General features: G+C 47.1%; 6 protein-coding genes across 6 annotated transcripts; 3 read left to right on the top strand and 3 right to left on the bottom strand.

Moving 5' to 3' along the window:
• Positions 1–150: 150 nt before the first annotated feature.
• On the bottom strand, positions 151–2,042 carry F4822DRAFT_409599 (Clavaminate synthase-like protein). The gene has a single exon (XM_051458675.1). The coding sequence runs from the start codon at positions 1,809–1,811 to the stop codon at positions 213–215; it is 1,599 nt and encodes a 532-aa protein (XP_051312078.1). The 5' UTR covers positions 1,812–2,042; the 3' UTR covers positions 151–212.
• Positions 2,043–2,539: 497 nt separating this feature from the next.
• F4822DRAFT_431174 (CDC45-like protein) lies at positions 2,540–5,193 on the top strand (the record flags this gene model as incomplete). Its single annotated transcript, XM_051461434.1, has 3 exons — positions 2,540–3,301; positions 3,350–4,416; positions 4,467–5,193. The coding sequence occupies 3 exons, from the start codon at positions 2,540–2,542 to the stop codon at positions 5,191–5,193; spliced, it is 2,556 nt and encodes an 851-aa protein (XP_051312077.1).
• Positions 5,194–7,070: 1,877 nt separating this feature from the next.
• On the top strand, positions 7,071–8,560 carry F4822DRAFT_311739 (uncharacterized protein). The gene is made up of 4 exons (XM_051455340.1): positions 7,071–7,605; positions 7,769–7,854; positions 7,931–8,226; positions 8,289–8,560. Exons 1-4 carry the CDS (start codon positions 7,595–7,597, stop codon positions 8,466–8,468), a joined length of 573 nt encoding a protein of 190 aa, XP_051312076.1. The 5' UTR covers positions 7,071–7,594; the 3' UTR covers positions 8,469–8,560.
• A 1,189-nt stretch (positions 8,561–9,749) lies between these two features.
• On the bottom strand, positions 9,750–12,973 carry F4822DRAFT_409586 (acetyl-CoA synthetase-like protein). Its single transcript, XM_051458674.1, has 3 exons — positions 11,652–12,973; positions 10,464–11,599; positions 9,750–10,410 (listed from the first exon to the last, which is right to left on the bottom strand). Exons 1-3 carry the CDS (start codon positions 12,532–12,534, stop codon positions 10,318–10,320), a joined length of 2,112 nt encoding a protein of 703 aa, XP_051312075.1. The 5' UTR covers positions 12,535–12,973; the 3' UTR covers positions 9,750–10,317.
• Positions 12,974–14,879, top strand: F4822DRAFT_431171 (uncharacterized protein; the record flags this gene model as incomplete). The annotated part of the gene is made up of 2 exons (XM_051461433.1): positions 12,974–13,019; positions 14,035–14,879. 2 exons carry the CDS (start codon positions 12,974–12,976, stop codon positions 14,877–14,879), a joined length of 891 nt encoding a protein of 296 aa, XP_051312074.1.
• A 1,517-nt stretch (positions 14,880–16,396) lies between these two features.
• On the bottom strand, positions 16,397–20,058 carry F4822DRAFT_311562 (fungal-specific transcription factor domain-containing protein). Its single transcript, XM_051455338.1, has 2 exons — positions 19,639–20,058; positions 16,397–19,456 (listed from the first exon to the last, which is right to left on the bottom strand). The coding sequence occupies exons 1-2, from the start codon at positions 19,736–19,738 to the stop codon at positions 16,992–16,994; spliced, it is 2,565 nt and encodes an 854-aa protein (XP_051312073.1). The 5' UTR covers positions 19,739–20,058; the 3' UTR covers positions 16,397–16,991.
• Positions 20,059–20,895: the final 837 nt, after the last annotated feature.

Here is a 20,895-nt window from a genome sequence, read left to right as displayed (position 1 = left end):
ACTCAATTAAATAGGAAACATGCATAATCGCATAACGATGTGACTACTCACTTAAGATAGGTTCATGATTCTAAAGGGGATTCCAGTACTTTACTAGAATTGAAGTGGTGACATGGTCGATAAATTCTCATTCAAGATGAAGAATAAACGGCCTTAGATTCTTAAGATGAACATCGACTATTTGGTGTCGCAGCGTGGGAAGGAGAGGATTATTAGTTCCACCAAAAACTCACGCTAAAGCTCACACTCAAGCCTCTGACATAATGCCACCACCCGATTGGGATATAGAGAGCGTCACCGGGCTCTAGGATACAATCTAGGAATGGTACCTTTTCAAAGGCAGCAAAATCTTCTTCGCTCGGCTGATCTTCCTCACTCTCAGGCATTGCATCCCATCCCTCAACCACCCCAACATCCATCAGGCTGGTATTGCCCATCTCGACCCCATTCTCTTTTCCTCGAGCCCGCATACGTTCTGTATCCAGAGGAGAATAGAGACGCAAGTATTTGCGCCCCACGACCTGGGTTAAAATATTATGATACGGGTCGTTATGTAGCGGTGTGATGGTGCCCGGAGGTCCGAACCAGGCGTTCAGCAGAGGTTCATCAAGCTCTGGCTGGTCGATACCGGGATCTGTTGGGTGCGGGGGTGGCGCTGTGTAACAATAATCTGGGATGAGAATATCATTGCGCAGAGCAGGAAGCTGGGTGAATAGCGGGTGCTGGGCTAAATACGCGATTGGTTCGTTCTCCGATGCAACAGTAGTCTCTTCACCGAAACTACCTTGGCCCTTGAGCGATGGGTCGATATACTCACGCAAGAACTCACCAAATGCCACGATTTTCTGACCCCAGCCCTCATCCACGTAACTGCGGCCAATTTCAATGGGCACAAGCCTACGACCATCAAATGTCCGAGACAGTAGATATGATGGTTTATTCCAGGGGTTCGTGGTTAGGGCTGGCCAGTTGTCAATGGCACCACGTATAACTAGGGGTTCCGGCCCTAGATTCGAGTCTTGAGGGTTATCCATATGCGCTTGGAATTCTTCCATGGACACATGATTGACGTGCCTAATCGGATGTTTTACGGGAGGCGTAAATGGCTCGGCCTTCGAGAATAGGCTCTCAATTTGAGTCCCATCACTCGCAGGAACTGAATCGGGAGCCCCTTCTAGTTTCTTCCTTTTTGAAGGCCGTTCGAAGGCCATTTGATCCGTGGGAGGCTGTGTCTCTCTCCAGGCAACGTCGAGTAACTCGAGGGCCCTATGAATCCACTTTCTACCTCTTTTCTCACCGGCAGCACCCGCAAGAATCAGTGTGAGGTCAAGGATTTTCACCAGCTCGGTTAGCCCATTACCGGTTTCATCAAACTGCTTACTAGAAGCCGATCTATCGTTTAGAGCATGACCAAGAATACATGTTGACCCAAGGAGCTTGAAGCAGAATTTTAAGATTGCTGCGTCAGTGTAAAGCTGCCGCCAGCATATTGGTAGGTCTTTGAAAATAAAAGCGTAAAATTTGGAGTAGGCAATTGAAATTATATCATCTAACCGTTTTAATGTAAGTGACCGTATTTCTGGCGGTAGCTTAATTGTGCTAAAGTTGGTAGATCGTAGCTCTTGGTAATAAACATAAATCTGACTCGCTTGCCGTGACAGCAGTTCGATTAAAGCAGGACCACATCTTACTAGCGATGACTCCCCGGGTTGATCTTTTCCTGTTGATATTGAATCGCACTCGATTTGAATTTCAGATGTTGCCTGAGCGCAAAATTCAAAGAGTTCTGCTTTAGCGGACAATGACATCATGCTATAAGAAGATTGATTGTATTGGAGAAGACGTTCCTGCTTCGCTGCTTGGGACGAATTCGCGAAGAGCAATGGATTGATTGGTGTTTAGAGTCAGAGATGGGTGCTGGTGAGTAACTAAACTTTAAATGCGCATTATAGCGAGCTGTAAGTGGATTCCCTAGTCCCATTTCATGTGATTTACCTCCATTCCATACGAATCAATATGATCCTTCCATCGTTCCATCCAATGTATAGTGGAAGGTAATTTAGGTGGAAGGTGGGAGATTTATGTTAAAGCTGAAAAAATGCACTTATGTAATCATAGTCTGCAGCCATTACAGGGATGAGAGATGCGCTATAGAGTGGGTCTATCCGTACAGTGCACGTCAATTTAGCGGGCACTTTACACGCGCAGTACCAAATCGCGTCTTGCCCACTTTCCATCGCGTCCTGGTCATCAACACTTAATCCTGTAAACCCACACTAACAATTCTATCTACCATCCTTCCCCATGTGATAACATACATACTCGAGGTTCCTTTTTCTTAATTCTGCATCGAGTATTCCCATTGATACAATTATTACCCTCTAATACCTCTAACCGTACAGCAATCCGGTTTATATCAACACAATTCTCATCCCTCAACCCACCACCCCCTTAGGAGCACCGTGTATACTTTTTCTGTCCACCGAACCTATGAATCCACCATAGTGCCTACGAATACGCGTTCAGATACTTCTAAACTATGTATCTGCCACGCGATCTCATATCTAAACTGTATATTAATCTTCAGAATACCCGCCATCCACTCTCGCCTCCGGTCCTCATTCTTGTCGCCCTCGAACCCGACGCCTTGTGTGCCTGTCGCATTCTTACACGGCTTCTCAAACATGACTATATTCCACACAAGATCCACCCAGTCGCTGGGTATGGAGACCTCGAACGTGCAGGAACCGAGCTCGTCAGCCCGATGATGGAGACGCGTGGGGGTACGGGTGGAGTTGTCGTATGTCTCGGCGTAGGGGGTATGGTCGATATGGGAACGATCCTAGGACTCGAACTCGAGGGTGAAGAGTCGAGTTTTAGTGGTGTCGAAGTATGGGTTATCGACTCTCACCGGCCATGGAACCTTGGCAATATCTTCGGCGGATATCCCTTGGAGCCTGCCTCTGCTAGTGCAAACCACAAAGCTCGTGCCCCTGAGGGTGTAACGTCCGGTCGAGTCGGCCACTCATATAAGCCTGGAAAAGGTGGAATCATAGTGTTTGATGATGGTGATATTGACGAAGGGCTGAATGCTGAACGGGACGCTTATCTGGCATTGGTCGACATGCCTGATATTGAAGATGATGGCGAGCCATATGGGGACAGCGACTCCGAAAGTGAAGGTCAACCAGAAGATGATTCGCCGCGCTCCGGTCAGAAAAGGAAGTCCTGGTCAGACCGAGATGATGAGAGCAGTGGTGATGAGGATGACCGACCACGACAGAGGAGAAGAAGTAATTCGGTAAGATACTCCAGGTAGAAGTAAAACATGTCACTAACCATAACTCAGTCTACGCCAATTCCAGAATCGCCCCAACGCCCACCCCAACGAGGACTGATATCCATACGCGATTCTGACATAGTACGCTCAGATGATGCAGACGACCCACCATCCGCAGCCCAACCCCCTAAAGCCCCATCGGCTCGTACTCTTCGTAGAAGATTATTAAGAATGCGCAGCGAAAACGAGGGCATTCTTCGTAAATATTACCGAATGGGGTCTTCGTACTCCGAACCCATTAGTGCAATGGTCTACTCTCTCGCATCTGAGTTGGGTCGGGAAGACAATGATTTGCTTTGGTTAGCAATAGTTGGTGTTACGTCTATGGAGCTATACGGTCGTTCGTCAGCTGGTCTTGCTGTCATGGTTAGAGGTTCCGACGCAAGGCCAACAAATGGCTGGATGGGAGTTCGCGGTGCCCGAATACGCCAGCTCCTGAGGGATGAAGTAAGACGTCTTAATCCACCGGATATAGGGAAAATATCGGCAGCAGACAGTGTTGGTATTATCCCCACTACAGCTCGGAGTCCTGAGGATACAAGTATTCGTTTATCCCCCGAGCCAAAATTCTTGCTTATTCGACATTGGAGTCTCTACGATAGTATGCTCCATTCACCTTACCTTTTTTCAAGGCTGCGCATTTGGAGCGAAAGTGGCCTAAAGCGTTTGCATAAATTACTTGCTAAAATGGGTGTGAGCTTGGTTCAATGCAAGCAGAGTTACACACACATGGACATGATGTTAAAAAAAGAGTTACGCACGAAGCTTTTAAAATATGCGTCACTATATAACCTTGACGATATGGTACCTTCGGTAGAAACGGATGGTAGGGATCGAGCCGGCGCCAAGGACGGATGGGGTTTCGTCCGAAGCTGGGGCTGGCGAGCTACTCTCAGCGCACAAGATGTGGGGGTTATCATCGGTGCTATGCTTGAGGTAGGCAAACACAGCGCTATCACCGATGATGAGGGCAATATCCGAGCAAGCCAATTGCAAGAATTGGAAGATTACGACGGAGTAGCTGAAGCACAGGAATGGGTTAGTCGGTTCTGGGAAGCGTACGATGCGCTCGAGAAGTAAGTTTCGCGACAACTGTAATTAATCGTACAAAACTAACCTTTTCCAGTGTTGATGCCCTTAAAACCGGTCTGCCCACAGCACAGCATCTTCATCGCGCTATTTTCCGAACGGGAACCTCGCTTATCGGGAAAAGACAAATTAAACACTTACATGCCTTCCGGCTCTGTGTCATCAAGGATGGTCCAGACGTTCCCCTATTCACCCACCCTGCTGCGCTCACAAAACTTGCGCTTTGGGTCGGGGAGGCTCTTGCTGAACAGGAGAAGGATGCCAATGGCAAGTTAGCACATGGCGGACGTGGTACGCCACTTGTTGTAGCAAGCTTGCATGAAAAACGAGGTGTTTACGTGGTAGTAGGCACTGGCGGTGGTGGTGGGCCCGACATGGCTTTCTTGGATAAGGAAGCAGCTAAAGAGAAAAAGGCGTCCAAGGAGGCCAAAGCTAAAGCAAAGGAACAAAAGCGTCAGAATAAAGCGAAGATCAGAGAAGAAAAACGAGCCGCAAGAGCTGCCGCAGGAGACGACGAGGAAGACGAGGAAGAAACGGAAGATGAAGAGAGTGATGCCTCAGACTCAGACGACGAGGATGACATTGAAGAACGGAAGGACCGTGGTTACGGATTGAATAAATTCGGCAGTGCCTTCCAGGACGTCGTCAATGAGACCAATGCTCGGGTGCGAATTGACAGTTTTGAGCACTGTGTCGTCGAAGTTCGAAAAGACGACCTCGGCGGGTTCCTGGAGAATTTAAGCCAAAAAACTGTCGTGGGTTAATTCATACCAAGTCTTACTCATTAAATCTCTCAGATACTTCATCGCATCTGCGCACGATCCACTACTCCCTCTATCTAATACGCTATGAAAATATGTCTCCTTTGGCCTACTAAAAAGAACCTCACGAGAAGTCAAATTGCATTGGCGCGGGGCTTAAATTATGACGCATGGACGACGATGGGCACATAGGCATGGACTGGTGTTGCTAGGTTTTTTGATCGTTGTAGATACTCTACCGAGCTAATTTTTGGGGCACGGCCACTTCACTTGTCTATATCACCGTCACGGTGGGAATGAATATATACATACCTATTTTATTCAAGATAGTCTATCATATTGCTGACGTAGTCTCAGATCTTGTATAAATTAAATGAAGATCTTCCTGACGTCATATAGTAGCTCACATAGCCCCAAACCATTTCGTAATTTAATGTGCAGATCGATTGGTTTTCACATACTCACCAAGAAGCTATTGTGTTTTGTCCTCCGGAACGCCTTGAAATAGTGAATGGCCACGATACGACGAGGAATGGTCCCGTGTCCGGATGGCTACCAATGATCCAACCGGTGAAGATGTTTAGATAGTATCCCGCCGGATCTGCATGAGGAGTCCGGTCCGCGTGGCACTAGCTTGCGTAGAAATTTAATGCTGCTGAGAAATTCACGGATATAACGGGATGACCCGTAATCTTGCATGCATAAAAACTGAGAAAGTTCCAATGAGTTTTGTTAGAAATCAACGCCGACAGGCGCCCAGTAACACCCTTCCCGATTGATAATTCGAGGTTGAGATACCGTTATGCATGTCACAGGTGTCTCGGCCAAATTACCAAGGAAAATGGAGAAAAGCGAAGCCGAATATCACATTCTAGAAGGAGGAATTGCCAGATTAGAAGAGAAAAAAGGATGAGTTAAGGATGAAATTATCAAGGATCAAGAAAGTCACCGACACCGACTGCACGGCGCCGACCGAACTTAATAACATGGGTTGATGTACTTCGTATACTGATCCAATTACGTCAGGTACAAACGGGAAATGTACTTATTTCTATGTACATGTACCTACAGGATGAAGTACATAAACCGGCAGGAAAATGGCAAGCATCGAAGCTTAAAAAACATAGCGGAAATCATAATGACCGCAGCAAGCAGCTTCCCTATTCATTACGATCTAAACCTAACCAGGATTTATAAGTGACATCTTCGGAGATGGCCCGTACTTACCCCGCCAGGTTTCGCTTGACCCGAGACTCCCAATAGACTCTAAAGCATAAATCATAGTGCTAAAATCAGGTTGTTCTACTAATTCGCAGGCCTACTCCTCTGCCCCTCCGACCTCTAAAAACTTAGCCATTTACATACTCCAGTTTTTGTCTTCTCCCTCTCCAGCGCTACCCAACGAGGAACAAGGATGACGTTCGCGCTCACTTAAACCTGTCTGTACCTGTATTGTCATTATTGTCATCTTCTTCCACGTCGTTTGTTCTTCTAGAAAGCCAACATATCCATACTTTGCTTACCTCCACATGCTATTTGTCGCATCCATCGCAACCTAGCAACACCCAGCAACACCTGGCATACATTGGGAGGAGTTTCAGGGTCGTTGCAAGGGTAGACAGCCTTAACCTGCATTACATCGTCGCAGTTGTTCCTAGGTGATCAGCGCAATCGTCGGCGGACCCCATAGATCATGTAAGTGATCCCAAGAAAGGCCCACCCCTTTTCTACTCGTCAACAATGCCCATTAGGCGTGGTTCTGGGTAGTCCTCCCGCATGTGTAGATTGCAGAATTTCATCAAATTGCGACCCCTTCCTTGCCCGTACCAGCTAACAACCGCGCATTGCAGTCTGTTGCAGTCCAATCCCGTCCCTCGGCCGCCCTACTGTGACCTAGCCCAGCCTCAATCCGCCAAATTAAGTAGCCTACCCAGCCTACCATATTGCTTCTAGAGCCCTTACGAAGCACTCAATTGCGGCGGTACTGGTCTCCTGCCTACTTGCTTACCTAGGTTGCCGCAGTCCCAGCAGAAATCAAAATACCTACCTAAATAAATATTTTTTATTCCAACTTTCTTGCATGCTCTTTTTTGTTTGGACGGGCAAACTTGCCACCATTTTCAAACCCCTCCGTCGCTTCATTACGTATCCCGGAAGTGTTTAGAATCTCTCCGTTGCGACACATGAGACCTCCTTAGTCGGATTTTATTGTTATCTTGACCGTTGCGACAACCCCACCTTGTCACCATCTTCGGCCGGCCTTGCAACTTGTCGCATAAACGACAAAGCACCCCCTCTACACCACGCGATAGAACTTGACACGACTCCGACGCCAACTTTCCCGCCACCAAAAGAAGTTGGAACATACCATTCGTATTAACCTCATTACACATCATAACCCAACATGGGAAATCGGTGAGTCGCTCCGAAATACCATATTATGTACCTTTTGTTACGTGCGGCTAGCCGGAGAATGCGAGAATTCCCTCTCTTCCGTGCAGGGAACGCCGGGCGACATTTCGTCACCAATGCCATTCCATTTAATATCGATTGCTTCTGACTAATGCAAATTTCGCAGTCAATCGAAGCTTTCCCAAGAGCAACTAGCCGAGCTCCAAAAGTCCACACATTTCGACAAGAAGGAGTTACAACAATGGTATAAGGGTGGGTTGCCTCTCCGTCGGCCGCGTCATTATGCAGCTGTTCCTAGTTAGGCCAATCCAGGCTAATCGTACCACAGGCTTTCTAAAGGATTGCCCATCGGGCATGCTCACGAAAGAAGAATTCCAAAAGATTTACAGGCAATTCTTCCCATTCGGCGATCCATCGTCCTTTGCCGATTACGTTTTCAATGTTTTTGATTCAGACAAATCCGGTTCTATCGACTTCAAGGAATTCATCTGCGCCCTAAGTGTAACAAGCCGAGGGAAGATGGAGGACAAGCTCGATTGGGCGTTCCAATTATATGATATCGATGGCGATGGAAAGATCAGCTATGACGAAATGCTTAAGATCGTAGAAGCGATCTACAAGATGGTACAAATACGCCTTTCCGACTGCCGAGCATTAAACTCTGCTAACAATTCGACTCGAAATAGGTCGGTTCGATGGTGAAGCTCCCCGAAGACGAAGATACCCCCGAGAAGCGCGTCAGGAAGATCTTCCGCATGATGGATAAGGATGAGAACGGCAGTCTGGATATGGAGGAATTCAAGGAGGGCAGCAAACGTGACGAGACTATTGTCTCAGCACTGTCTCTGTATGACGGACTAGTGTAATTCCCTATCGCCTTTCGGAAGAGGGTGAGCAGAATCGAGGCGTCCCAGAAGAGCAAAAAGGCTTTTTAGAAACATTGGGAAACAGGGCCGGGCAGGTGATCCGGACTGAAAAACAAAACAGAAAGAAAAGATGGCGACATCGGCATTTTGAAAGGTCCAGTTATTTTTGGAGGGTTGCTTGCCAATGTGTTATTTTTCTTCCCCCTTTTCCTCCGTCTTCTTCCTTCCAGGGGCATTCACCAACAGCTATATCAAGAAGAGAAAGGATAAACGAGGTTGTATGTCGACCAAGAGTTCCAAGGCTTTTTTTTCCCCTCGGCATTCTTCTGGGTATTAGAGATTAGTCTAATGAGATGATCAGGCATCAGCCAGACAAGACAGCCAAGTGCTTCGCCTTCGCCCTTTTATGTGTTTTATAAACCTCAAAAGCCGTGGCCAAGCCAGCTAACCTACCCAATTTATATAAACTAACGGTTCCCTCGGCCGCCGCTGGTTCTTTCCCCGTAGAAAGTGAGGCGCAGCAGGGTCGGACCGGATAGACGAATGCGATGTCTACATATCAGATACGAGATCGATCGCACTTTAGCGTCGTGTAGATTGTTACCTTGACGTCGCATGTTTCGTATCTATCATCAAGCGTTTCGTCTTGGTCGGTGTGATCTGATTTAATCTACTTTGGAGACGAGTAGTCTTGACGGGGGTGTTCACAGCCACCTTCACCCTGGAGATACAACACATGTAGTCAGGGTGAACCGGAAATGCTACGGACTTGACTTATGGTATATAGCACGGCTAAAGTTTGTACGGACATGGTCTTAGCTACTACAATGGACCCGGCGGTTTGGTTCTCACGCGAGGAGTGTCACATGCCTGATAGAATTGATATAAATAGTACTTATTCAGGTACTTAGGGAGTTTAGCACCGGCATTTGACTTCCATACGCACATAGAAGTCAAGTCATTACATTACATCATAAGGTGTGTTACCAAACCGCGGATTAAGCATATGTATGGATAGTAACTGAGTGGGTATACGAGCTAATACATATGAGGTATGTACTTAGGTATAGAAAACATCTGATGTTGATGGCGACCAGGAAAGCCGTGGTAGATATATTGCTTAGCAAATTACAAAGCATAGTAGGATAATGAAGGTCGAAGTTAAAGATAGCTCATTCCCACTCGTAATGTCTACGTAATAGGTCGATGAATAACGACATTGTAGAAACGACATTATGTACCCAAGTAGGTAGACACAGCAAGAGTATTAACCAGGGACTGGCTCGAAACGAATTAGGTATTACCTAGGTATGTAGGGATACGCCGTATTCTACGCGCGGAGCGCTATTCTACTCGAATAAAGAGGATCACGCCCGGAGCTGAATATTACTCGGCAATGACTCCACAGCTCAGCCTCTGCCGATCACGACTTTCCCATACTTAAATATTTGTACATTGTCCAGCACACGTACCCAAGATCCAAGCCGTCTGGCCACGTCTACATTCACAACACGCATCACTTAAAACGATGTCAAGAAGCCAAACGTTCTTCACTAATAATTTTCTACAAATGTGTATACACGAGAACACGCTCAGCCAAACAAGTAATCAGGCAACCCCATTAAACCGCCCCCGAAGAGAAGATAGAGAAAACACGGCGTCGTCACATCTCGTCAATTCTAGTTACAATCTCGAACTCGCGACGCCGTTATCCCCCTTCACGCCCGCAAACCCTTACGAACGAATTCCAGTCGACTAGTAAGTCGACTTATATGATGTCGATCCCTAACCAGGTTTTGATTGAGTCAATCCACCAGGGTCGAGATGAGTCACCATCGTTCTGAGACGCCTAGCTCGAAGAACCGTAGGCTGCTTGCACCTCCTTCTGGTACTTGTTGAGGATGCCCTTGCGGTTAAGCTTCTGGGCAGCGGTTACGAGACCCTACAAAACTGTTAGCAACTAATAAATCATATGTAAAGGCCGGATCAACTCACGTTTTGCGGTGTCCACTCCTCATCGGATAGAGCAACTCCCTCGATAATTTCAATGCCGGAAAGACCACCAAGTCGTCCGACATTTTGGAGTTCCCTCAGCACGAGGCCGTTCAACTTCTTGTCGTGGACAAGCTCTTCGATACTAGCTCCTGCTATACCGTTCTCCGCGGCTAGCTTCTTCAGGGCAGGCTCCAACGGAACGATGATTGCGATGGGTTTAGCCTTGGATTGATCAGCGTACACGCAGATGTTGCCCACTACGTGAGCTGATCGGTAAATGGACTCAAGTTTCTCTAGCGCAATGTATTCGCCGTTTAACGTCTTGACCAAGTTCTTCTTGCGGTCGATGATCTTCAGATGACCATTGGGGTCCCATTCGCCAATATCGCCGGTCTTAAACCAGCCACCAGGAGCCATGTTCTCCTGGGTCTCCTTTTCGTTTTGGTAGTATTCTTCCGCCACGCTTTCACCTCGGATCCATATCTCACCCTGCGGGTTCGGCTTGTTGGTCGCATAGTAACCAGCATCTGGGAAGTCGACAAGCTTGATCTCAATGCACGCTGGCATCGCACCAATTGTCTCAGACGACCATTCAAGGGGGCTCATAAGAGAACCCATAGCATTAGTCTCAGTAAGACCATAACCAATAATCATCGGTGCGATCGCCATAGAGATGAATCGCTGGGTATCTTTCGAAACAGGGCCGCCACCGTTAAGACAGAGTTTGAGTCGACCACCAGTGGCTTCCTTGATTTTCTTGAAAACAACAGTGTCCAGTATGCTGGATCCGGGAAGGCCGGTTGCCATTAGTCTGCTCTTCAATGCTAACGCACCCCAGAACATGTTTTGGACAACTGGCCCGCCTGCATGTACTTTGGATGTAATTCCCTTCTTAACCGACTCCCAGACTGCCGGAACACCGACTAGTACGGAGGGTTTGAATTCGCGAATATCGCCGAAACAGTTGCGCACCGAGGTATCAGACAGAGTTTTCGGGTTGCCGTAACCCATAGTGCAGCCCCAATACAAGGAGGCGTTTTCGAAGACAAGCTCAAGGATATGAGCCAAGGGTAAGTAGGTTAATAAACCATCGCCAGGGCCGATGAATGGTTGGACGACAACACTAACACCGGCGACTAATTGTCACGTTAGATTTCCATAGTATTTCTGGTGGCACGGGGTTCTTACCAGCAGCAACGAGGTTCTTGTGTTTTAGGGGGACACCCTTAGGTGTGCCCGTGGACCCCGAGGTATACATGATACAGCAGAGATCTTCGGGAGTAGGAGGAACCGGGTCAAAAGGGTTCTCCCTACCGAGCTTTTCCAACTCCTTGAAGCTCACAACTGTGATGTGGGGATAGGCACTCTTCAGGTTGTTGATGTGTTCTTGTCTAACCTGGTGTTGGTTATTCCAAACAACATATCGAACTTCGGTAGCATCCTTGAGGACGTTGCCTAGAGTGGGTATTAAATGAGGATCTAAGAAGATAGCTCTGGCACCCGTCGCAACCATCGAATGCCTTAATCCCTCCTCGCCGAGTGTGTCGTAAGCGGTGACGATGGGCATCGATTGGGAAGAGGCGGCGTGAGATGTAGTTAACCAGTTGGCGCTCGTGGCAGCGAAGATATGAACTCTGTCTCCCTTGTTCATCCCAAGCTTCCTCAGACCAGAACCAATGTTCAGAACCAGCTTCTCGAAGTCATTGTATGTAAGGTATTCGTAGGGGCCGAGCTCGAAGAATGTCCAGGCCTTGTCTACTTGTTGCTCGTTGCCATCCACAATCTTCTTTACTTTCTTGGTTTCCTGGTGGGTTCGCACCAGGCGACGAGAGCCCATGGCCTTCGCGTTGCCATACTTAGCGACGCTTACACGTAGGAGCTCGTATACGGTGGTAATGTCATCGGCAGGTCTTGTGATGAGTCCGTCGGCTGTTAGAGGATGTCGGCGCGGTTTCGTCTCGCCCTCGACAGATTCGGCTCCTGGCGACTCGATAGAGTACGGGGGTCGTGCGGTGGCCTTGGGTTGAAGGGCAAGGCCCCTTAATTTAGATTCTCGCCATTCGGTCGTCATGGCTGTGTATGTGTATGTGTATGTGTATGGTTATGGTTATGATTAAGTGATGTTTATTTTTGTTACTTGTTTGCTTAGTTAACCTTGTGGAAGGATGCAATCAAGTGGCACCGGGTGTTCTCGGGTTGATGATGATGATGATGATGAAGATTACTAGAAATAGTAGTGGGGGAGGTAGAGGCGGATAGATAGATGGATGAGATAGATGACGGCTTGTGTTGATATGTTATAATAACAATAATAAGGAAGGAGGCAAAAGCTAGCTGGCTAGAAAACGCAGCATCCAGTCATTCATTCGTCGATTCGTCCAAAGCTACCTTGTATGATCTGATAGGTTGCTCTGGAGGAAATAAAAAAAATGTTGAAGAGGCTTGGAAGGTTGTCTTGGTTCCAGTCACTGTTCAAGTAAGTTCGAAGCGGGTTTTTTGGGAACTTCCCAATGGCTAAGGTGCTACCTGCCTACAAAATACAGCTACACTTTTCTAGTATGTAATATGTAATGTACCTTCCAAGCTTGCCCCCATGACGACACTAGCGTTACTCCATTCCCAATAAAACCATACCCCTTGCCAATTTGAGGTGCCGAGACTTTGATCCGCTAAGCCCCGGACAAGTTTAGCGTTCTATCTACAGGCACTAGAAGTAAGTGTTGGAAGTGTTGGTACGGCACTAATGGATATGCAAAGCTATTAGTTCGTTTCGATTGTTCGACTATTACAATGCACTTAACTTTAAACCCTTTAACAATTTCAATTTCAAACTCTTTACTCATTTTAATCTTCTTCAGAATACTTCTTTTATTTCTTATATCTGGACGCCAAGGGCCAAGGTGAAAAAGCTGTTGTCTTACTGTTCCATCGCGTTTTCTAGCGAGACAAGGCAGATTAGATAGGCAAAGCAACTAGGCAGACAGGCACATACGAATACCCTTATTTATTTTTTTATCGACTTGTCACCAAACAACGTTGCAGCTACGAATTCCACTACCAGCGCATAGCACATTTGCATAGATTATCGGACTTCGGGTCGGGTTGCATCAAGGGCACGAATCAATTTGCATTCGTATTGTCCAGCAGCCAGGGCAATTTAGCCAAGACATTGCAAATCCTACCTACTATCCCCAACCTAATAGTAAATAAGCCGCAGCCTTCTTAAAGAAAAGTTTCAGATGATCTATAAGATCTTCAGAAGACGGACACGTAATTCTTGTGAGCAAGAACAAAAAAACGCTCTGATTACCGACATATACACACAAAGTAATGCAAGCCACCGAGCACAAATCATATTCCCGCTCTCCTAACATGTGGCTTTAGAAGTTGCGCGTCAAGGACACCAGGGGCACCAGGGACACACCACCTAGGTACGGCTAAATCAATATGGCTCTTCACTCCCTGTTTGATCAGCTCGGATCAGAGATATTAGATCCGGAAGAAGGCAAGATTTGAATTGGCATCCCATCCTCCTACATACCAACCTCGCCCACTAATACAAATTTAATAGAAACCTTTCTGTTATTCTCTCAAGACATTCCGTCTCAGAATTTGGGCTTCGTGAATCCGAAGTTGGTCACGTTAGACTTAAACATTGCTGGCAAGGACTACGTAATTCACCAATCCCCAACCATCCTACATCGTCCGGGAAGTACCACTGGCGCTGTCGTGTGGAAAATCACACCGCTCGTAGCCGATTGGCTGGCGGCTTCCGGGAATCCGCTCTGGACCTCTAATATCCTATCATCCTCTTCCGCCGTGCTGGAACTGGGATGCGGGATCTCAGGTCTAGTAGGATTAGTGCTTGCACCATCCGTTGGGAGGTACACACTAACAGACCAATCTTACGTCGCAAGATTGGTAGAAAAGAATATTGATGAGAACAGCCCTCTACGAAACTCAAAGCAAACAGGGACCACATCTCAGAAGCGAAAAGGAAAGTCATCGAATGTTCAAGCTAAAGCTAATCTACAATTTCTACCCCTTGATTGGGAGCTAGACGAAGTGACACCCGCGCTCACGGGAAGTGATCAAGTTAAGAGCTTCGATCTTGTCATTGCTTGCGATTGCATCTACAATGACGCGTTAATTCAACCCCTTGTGCAAACTTGCGCTGACGCGTGTAAGCTGAGGTCAATAGATAAGAACGATGCCGAAAGACCGACTGTCTGCTTGGTCGCACAGCAGCTTAGGGACCCAGAGATATTTGAAGGCTGGATTAAAGAATTCAGCAAATATTTCCGGGTGTGGCGCGTCCCTGATAAGGCCTTGAGTGAGGAACTCCGGACAAACCCTGGATTCGTGGTCCATCTAGGTATCTTGCAGAATGCGCCAGAAATGCGCCATCAATCGTAATCCGCAACGTAATACTCATTCCACGTTTATTCGGGATCTTCCGCTCCTTCGCGTGCACGTTGTTAAAAACTTATGTGACTTAGATTCTCCTTATCGTCATTGACCATGCATCACTAAAATACCAAAACTCATTTCTGCTTCTTAATAGATTTAATATCGAGCGACTGACTCGCTGCAGTAAATACGAGGTATGGCTCTATTCCCAGCCCATATCCGAGCGGGTTTAAAAATGATATTGAGGTTATAATCTATAACAAATAGTAGGGCACATCAAGAGGCTTAGAACATCAGGACATTAAGTAAAACACGCGAGTATACAGTCAGCTATACAATGTTCCACGAATTGCATCTAAACTACGACGACGAGGCTACGTAGTCACATACTATAGCACACACCTTTAGGGTTACTTCATCTACATCATTTTACACAAGTACAACGAAAAACGTTGAAACAGCCTTAGACACAACATAGAGTTACCTAATATATGAGTCCCTTGTATCATCTATATAAGTCAAGAGCAACGGAGTGAGACATGCCGAGACTTGGCAACATCGGGCCGCCAGTACGGGCGGTAACGCCCTGCGTGTAGCATTTAGATGCCGAAGTGGACGGGGTTTTGCCACAAGAGCCGGGAAATATATAAGAAGCCTAGGGCTTGGTGTTATTCTGAAGTGGCTTGTTTAATATGGGAGAACTAAAGCTGCCTTATAATCATCATGTATTCTTATTGGCATATTACAACACCAACGCTTACTCTTGCTATAATGTTTGGTATTATATGGCGCAGAAGCATAATACTATATCTGAGACTGTTGCATCTACAGAAAATGAGTACCGGCATGATCATACCTTAGATATCTCTATTTACTTATCCGCCGAGTCTATTTCGAATTACACGACAGATGATCACTACCGGGTGTAGATTGAAAGATTATTGACCAAATATTTGCATCTTCGGTAAGTACTTGGTCTGAGCACCTATATACATACAAGAAGCCAAGTTCTAACAAGCAATAGGCAACTTCAAGAACGACCTTAACTTCTTAAGGAAAACGCTCAGAAATCAGAAATAGAAGCAACCCTCACACAACCTGTAGAATCGATAAACAATATCTTCACATATCTAAGCGGGGGGCCAGATCACGGCGGTTAACCAAATCGCACCCGGATCTGGACTTTCCAGGATTACCAATGGAAGACAACCAACCATCTATTTATTTAACAACTCAAGCCTATCCATCTACGTCGATCCTAAATGGAGTACCGCATAACTGCGCCGCGATTACGCATTTATTTTCCGGTCGCTCGACGGCACGGGGCGCTTAAAATGACATTTCTCGTCTCCACTAGGGGGGTGTCTCGATAGCAATCGAGACTCGGCCGAGAGAATGGGGAGATGCTGGTACGTCCGAATCTTCACCGACTATTAATTATATACGGTTGGTTTCATGAAGTGGGCATCACGAATAGATCAGGTCGCAGGATGCACCTAGATCAAGGCTCAGGGATATTTTGCATCCATGATTCACCTAGCCTCACCTTCACGACCCAACACACCCTATCAAAAAGCATAGAACAAGCAGAAATTCGTCATATCAACAAATATCGGTATATTTTCGACATTCACACGCAACCCCATAAGCCTAGCCTGGCCCGACAACTACATTCCGCAACAGTACCGCCTGCCTACTTGCCTGGTACCTACTTTCTTTACTGCCATTGGGATATCTGAAGAGTTGGTAAAAGAAAAAACAACAACCACAAAAAATGAACATGACGACAATAACCAACCAACCAACCAACCACTCATCCATCAGAATAACCATTAGAGACTAACCCCCCAGTCCCAAACCTCGATGATATATGATATAATAATCTTATACAAAAATAAGGTAGGTGGGTATGATGCTTTAACATGATAACAATTGAGCCAACACCCGTTTTAACGCCTTAGTTGTGAAACCAATTCCTGTGCCTCTCTTTTCCCTTCGCTAATTTCCTAAAAGACCGCCCTGGCTCAAGGCATTTGTGTGTATGTGTGTGCGTGGTACGATTTGCTTCGCTGACAGTTCCACTCTTGCTCCGCCCCAGATGTGTGGTATATAAGAAGCTTAGTATTCAGCTACTTGCAGGTATTGATAAGATGAATCTGCCAAGGCTGGGATGTAGGTTGAGTCCGCGAATGGCATATCAGCTACAGCAAGTTGGGAGTCCCCACTCGAGAAGTATCCGAGATCTCCTATCGTCCCGATTCGGCGAGGCTCTTCCTTTTTGAAAGAATCCCAGAAAGCCCTATCGTGAGCTTCGGCGGCGATGGCGGTAGTTTCGAGCATTGCTTCAGAAGTAGGATAGCCCTGAGATATTGGCAGTGGCGGCTGTTGATGTTGTTGCTGCTGATGCTGATGTGCGTTGTTATGATGCCGCCAAGGATCGGCATACACTTGTTCGGGATGAGGAGTCGGATATCTTGCTTCGTTGTTAAATGGATGCCCTGGTTCCGGCGCTGGCAGTATAGGGGTAGGGGTGTGGGCATGGTTGATCGCAGTGAAAGATCCTGATTGCGTAGACTTCGGCGGCTTCGTGGCCGAGGATGTGTTATTAGTCTCAGCTCCTCCTGGCACCGTTCGATCCGCTGAAGTTGGTGATACCCGGTCTGGGCCATTTGGAAGATCATGTTCATTGTTTGCCCGTTGTACGAATCCAAAGTCTTTAAGAGAACCAACCAGAGGCTTATATTCTTCAAGCCCGGCACCACGACCGCCTTTGCGTACTTGATGTGTTGTTTCATCAAACCCGCCGTTCTTCGTGATATGCCGGTAATAATCCAGCTTAATATTTTCGAAGTACTTATCCATCTGCCGTAGGAGTCCCACGTAGGTGACGGCCATTTTAAGCCACATAGACATCTTGTGGAGTGTTGCGAACGTAAAAGCTACCGACCCACGCCTGAATACCTCGGGAACAGACTCGGGTTGCCGAGTATCCTCAAATTCGTAGCCCAGCATGTGTCTCTCAGTGTCCATTTGAGGAAAGTGTTTGCCATACAGCCCTACGAACCCTGCTGTCCAAATCGCGAAGAGAACGATAGTTGATTGTGGCAATTTGTCTTTCCTTTGACATATTTCGATTAAATCCACAATCCCTCGAGCTGCTTTGAATACCTGTTCTGCACTTGTTATCCAAAATCCCTCGGGAGGCGGGCCGAATTTGTCCTCGGGAAACGTTGGGTTATCGAGTGGTCCTTCGGGTTGCGGGCAACGAACGGGCACGAAAGGTATGTACTCCCGATGCAACATGATCAAGCAAAGACATCTCAGCATATGTAATAAGACGTACACGCTGGAGGCTTGATGATTCTCGTGCTTAAAGTAGTTGGATCGCGAAAATGTGAAGGTGTCGGGAAGTTCCGCGTCGAACTCCGCAAGCCTCTGTGATAGTTGATAGAAAGTGCTCTCCTTCGTCCATGGCGGACGTTCTCTATCTTTCCTATTGAGGCGACCACCTGTGGAGCTAAATTTCGAGATATCCCCCCATATATCTACTAGCTGAATAAATCTGCTCAGCACGCTGTCGTCCATACCATGGCGCCCTTTATCTTTCAGGAAACCCGTGTGCACCTCCATCGCCAAATCGAACTTATCTTCTGAGCAAGGAAGCTGAATTTGGATGTCATCTGAGTGTATAATAGCGACTCGCCCTTTGCCGCAAGAGAGCATGCGGTCTAAGATAAAGCAGCTAAACATAGTCCGCCTCCTGATTTCTTTTTCTAGGGCGAGTTGAGATTGGTTGGAAGAATCCCTTTGCTGCGGCTCTCCAGTTTTACCATAAGGGTCTGGGGAATCAGGGATGTCGCTATACCCGAGCCCTAGATATTGCGCCATCCTGACAGCGTTGCCAACGTACATCCAAGCGCCAAGTCCACCAGTACTGGGCCGAATTTGGCTCCATTCATATAACCCTAGCATGAGAAAAGCTGCCACCCTCTCAACCGTCGCAACTTTCATCGCGGTTCGTATTGGACCTAAGGCCATGGTGAGAACATCGGCATAATACTCAGACGCGGCAGCGGGGTCAAGCTGCGTCTGAACGGGACGGGTCCTAGCATTCCCAGGTTGGTTATTGCATATATGGGCGAGATATTTAACGAGATCCGGATGAAAGCGTGCGGTAAGAGTGAGGACCCCCAACAACACTAGATTTAATTCCGAGTTACCATCTGACTGGGAGGCCCTGAACTTCCGACCTAACTTCTCTTTCATCGTCGGTAAGTGTAAGAAAGGCAATTCTGGCGCAAAATGCAACTTATACAGATCTAGCACTTGCTCCCATAAATCTTCCGTCAAGAAAGGTGCGGAGAGCACTTCCTCGGCGTAAACGCTCGCTTGCTGGTTATTTACTTTGGATATGTCATCTATTTTCTTTAGCTTCTTTCTGTCCGACCCACCATCTCGTTCTTGCTTAACTCCTGTAGGCGGGTCGGTTCTCTTGGGAGCAACGGGATCTGGTAACTTGAAGATGCACTCCTTTCCGGTCTTAATGCAACTATCGCAAGGACTGGTACCACCAGTGTTCTCGCCTAAGTTGTTCGTATTAGTAAATTAACTCGAGCGGCTATTAAATTGAGATTATGGCTTGTGGTTCTATTTTCAGGTCCATGGGCCTAAGAAATCAATAGAAATAACCGAAATAAGGACACATTTTTTCTAAAAGTGCGTATAATTAAGGGAATCGAATAGGAGCGTGAGAACTTTGACGTACACTTTATTTTGCTCTTCCGGCATCGTGTGCAGGCGATGCTCGACCGCATCGGTGGACGCATCTTGGGGGGCTTCTTCCCCTCTAGATTAACTGCTACCATCGCCTTTGCTTCGTCATCCCCCAAACCCCGGGCGGCCACACCTCCAATAACCTCTATTCGTGACGTTTCGGTATTCAGAAGCTGTCGATTAGGCGCTACTGGTGGACTTGCAGGATTAAGGGAGGTATCGGCGGGGGAGAAACTCTCTTCGAACTTCCTCTGCGGAACAGCTTGATAATGTGTTGTATTCGAGCTCTCATCTGTGTCTGTACGATCAGGAGGGGAAAGTATCGACTGAATGCGAATCGGGGTGGAAATGGTGACGGCTGGGTCCAAGGAAGACCCGGGAAGTTGTGAGGAAGTATAAACGGCCTGACAGGCCTTTCAAAATTTGGCACGTTGAGCGAATGACGCTGCGCCTGTTGAACACGATATTTCGCGGAGCGAGAGACGAGATCGAGCGGGGAGAGCTGCGTCGTTCGTATTCCCAAGAAAACTAACTTTTGAGTAACGGCAAGACGTTGTGCTCCAGAAACACCATCTACAACACCCCCCTTCAATCGTAATGAATGGTTAAACGCGATTCCCGGCAATGTGCTACAGCGTCGAGAAGCTGCGACTATCCGTTGATGGCGCAAATTGTTGATAACGGCTGGTGGAGAAGAGCACGGTCGAAGCTGGAGAGTTCCTAATTCTAACTAATGCAGAGCCGCGTCGCTTTCTGGCTTGAACCTTTGAATACACTATACAATAATGCTAGCTGGCACACACAACACGGATACGGTTATGGACAAAATAATAGTAATCTGGCGATAGGGCCTGTAACACGGATTGACAACATGAGATTGATGAAAATGGGGTTGGGGGAAGTAGGCTACCGTTGTACGAATAATTAGAATGTGGAAAAAGATAATAACGTAGGGAAGAACAAAAAAAAAAAAAAGCCCAAAGTACAACGTCTCGCGAGTACAGTTTATCGATTTGATCGTGGTGGACAGAGATAGATGGGATGGGTTACAGCGGGCACTAAAGGAAAAGGAAGAAGCTCCTCGTTGGCGGGTAAAGCCAGCCTAGAAAGCCACCCAGAGAGGGACCAGGGTTAAGTTCCCCGGACAAGGGCGGGTCGGGTAGAGACACAGTGTTGGACGGCGGACGAGGATCGGCTTTTGCCCAATCGACGTCCAATAAAAAAAGCGGCCTGGGTCTGATCGAAAGCG

Source organism: Hypoxylon trugodes (assembly GCF_022578975.1).
Source record: "Hypoxylon trugodes strain CBS 135444 unplaced genomic scaffold F4822scaffold_7, whole genome shotgun sequence".
NCBI classification, from domain to species: domain Eukaryota; kingdom Fungi; phylum Ascomycota; class Sordariomycetes; order Xylariales; family Hypoxylaceae; genus Hypoxylon; species Hypoxylon trugodes.
This window is presented reverse-complemented; position numbering and strand designations above follow the sequence as displayed.

What these genes read in the sequence shown, in the direction of transcription:
- F4822DRAFT_409599 (XM_051458675.1), bottom strand. Translation starts at nt 1,811, where the DNA reads ATGATGTCATTGTCCGCTAAAGCAGAACTCTTTGAATTTTGCGCTCAG.
- F4822DRAFT_311739 (XM_051455340.1), top strand. An exon ending in GTTACAACAATGGTATAAGG is followed by an intron (nt 7,855 to 7,930) that starts GTGGGTTGCCTC and finishes ATCGTACCACAG; the next exon opens with GCTTTCTAAAGGATTGCCCA. An exon ending in TAGAAGCGATCTACAAGATG is followed by an intron (nt 8,227 to 8,288) that starts GTACAAATACGC and finishes GACTCGAAATAG; the next exon opens with GTCGGTTCGATGGTGAAGCT.
- F4822DRAFT_409586 (XM_051458674.1), bottom strand. Translation starts at nt 12,534, where the DNA reads ATGACGACCGAATGGCGAGAATCTAAATTAAGGGGCCTTGCCCTTCAA. An exon ending in CAAGAACCTCGTTGCTGCTG is followed by an intron (nt 11,600 to 11,651) that starts GTAAGAACCCCG and finishes CGTGACAATTAG; the next exon opens with TCGCCGGTGTTAGTGTTGTC. An exon ending in AGGAGTGGACACCGCAAAAC is followed by an intron (nt 10,411 to 10,463) that starts GTGAGTTGATCC and finishes ACAGTTTTGTAG; the next exon opens with GGTCTCGTAACCGCTGCCCA.
- F4822DRAFT_311562 (XM_051455338.1), bottom strand. Translation starts at nt 19,738, where the DNA reads ATGGTAGCAGTTAATCTAGAGGGGAAGAAGCCCCCCAAGATGCGTCCA. An exon ending in CCGGAAGAGCAAAATAAAGT is followed by an intron (nt 19,457 to 19,638) that starts GTACGTCAAAGT and finishes CGAACAACTTAG; the next exon opens with GCGAGAACACTGGTGGTACC.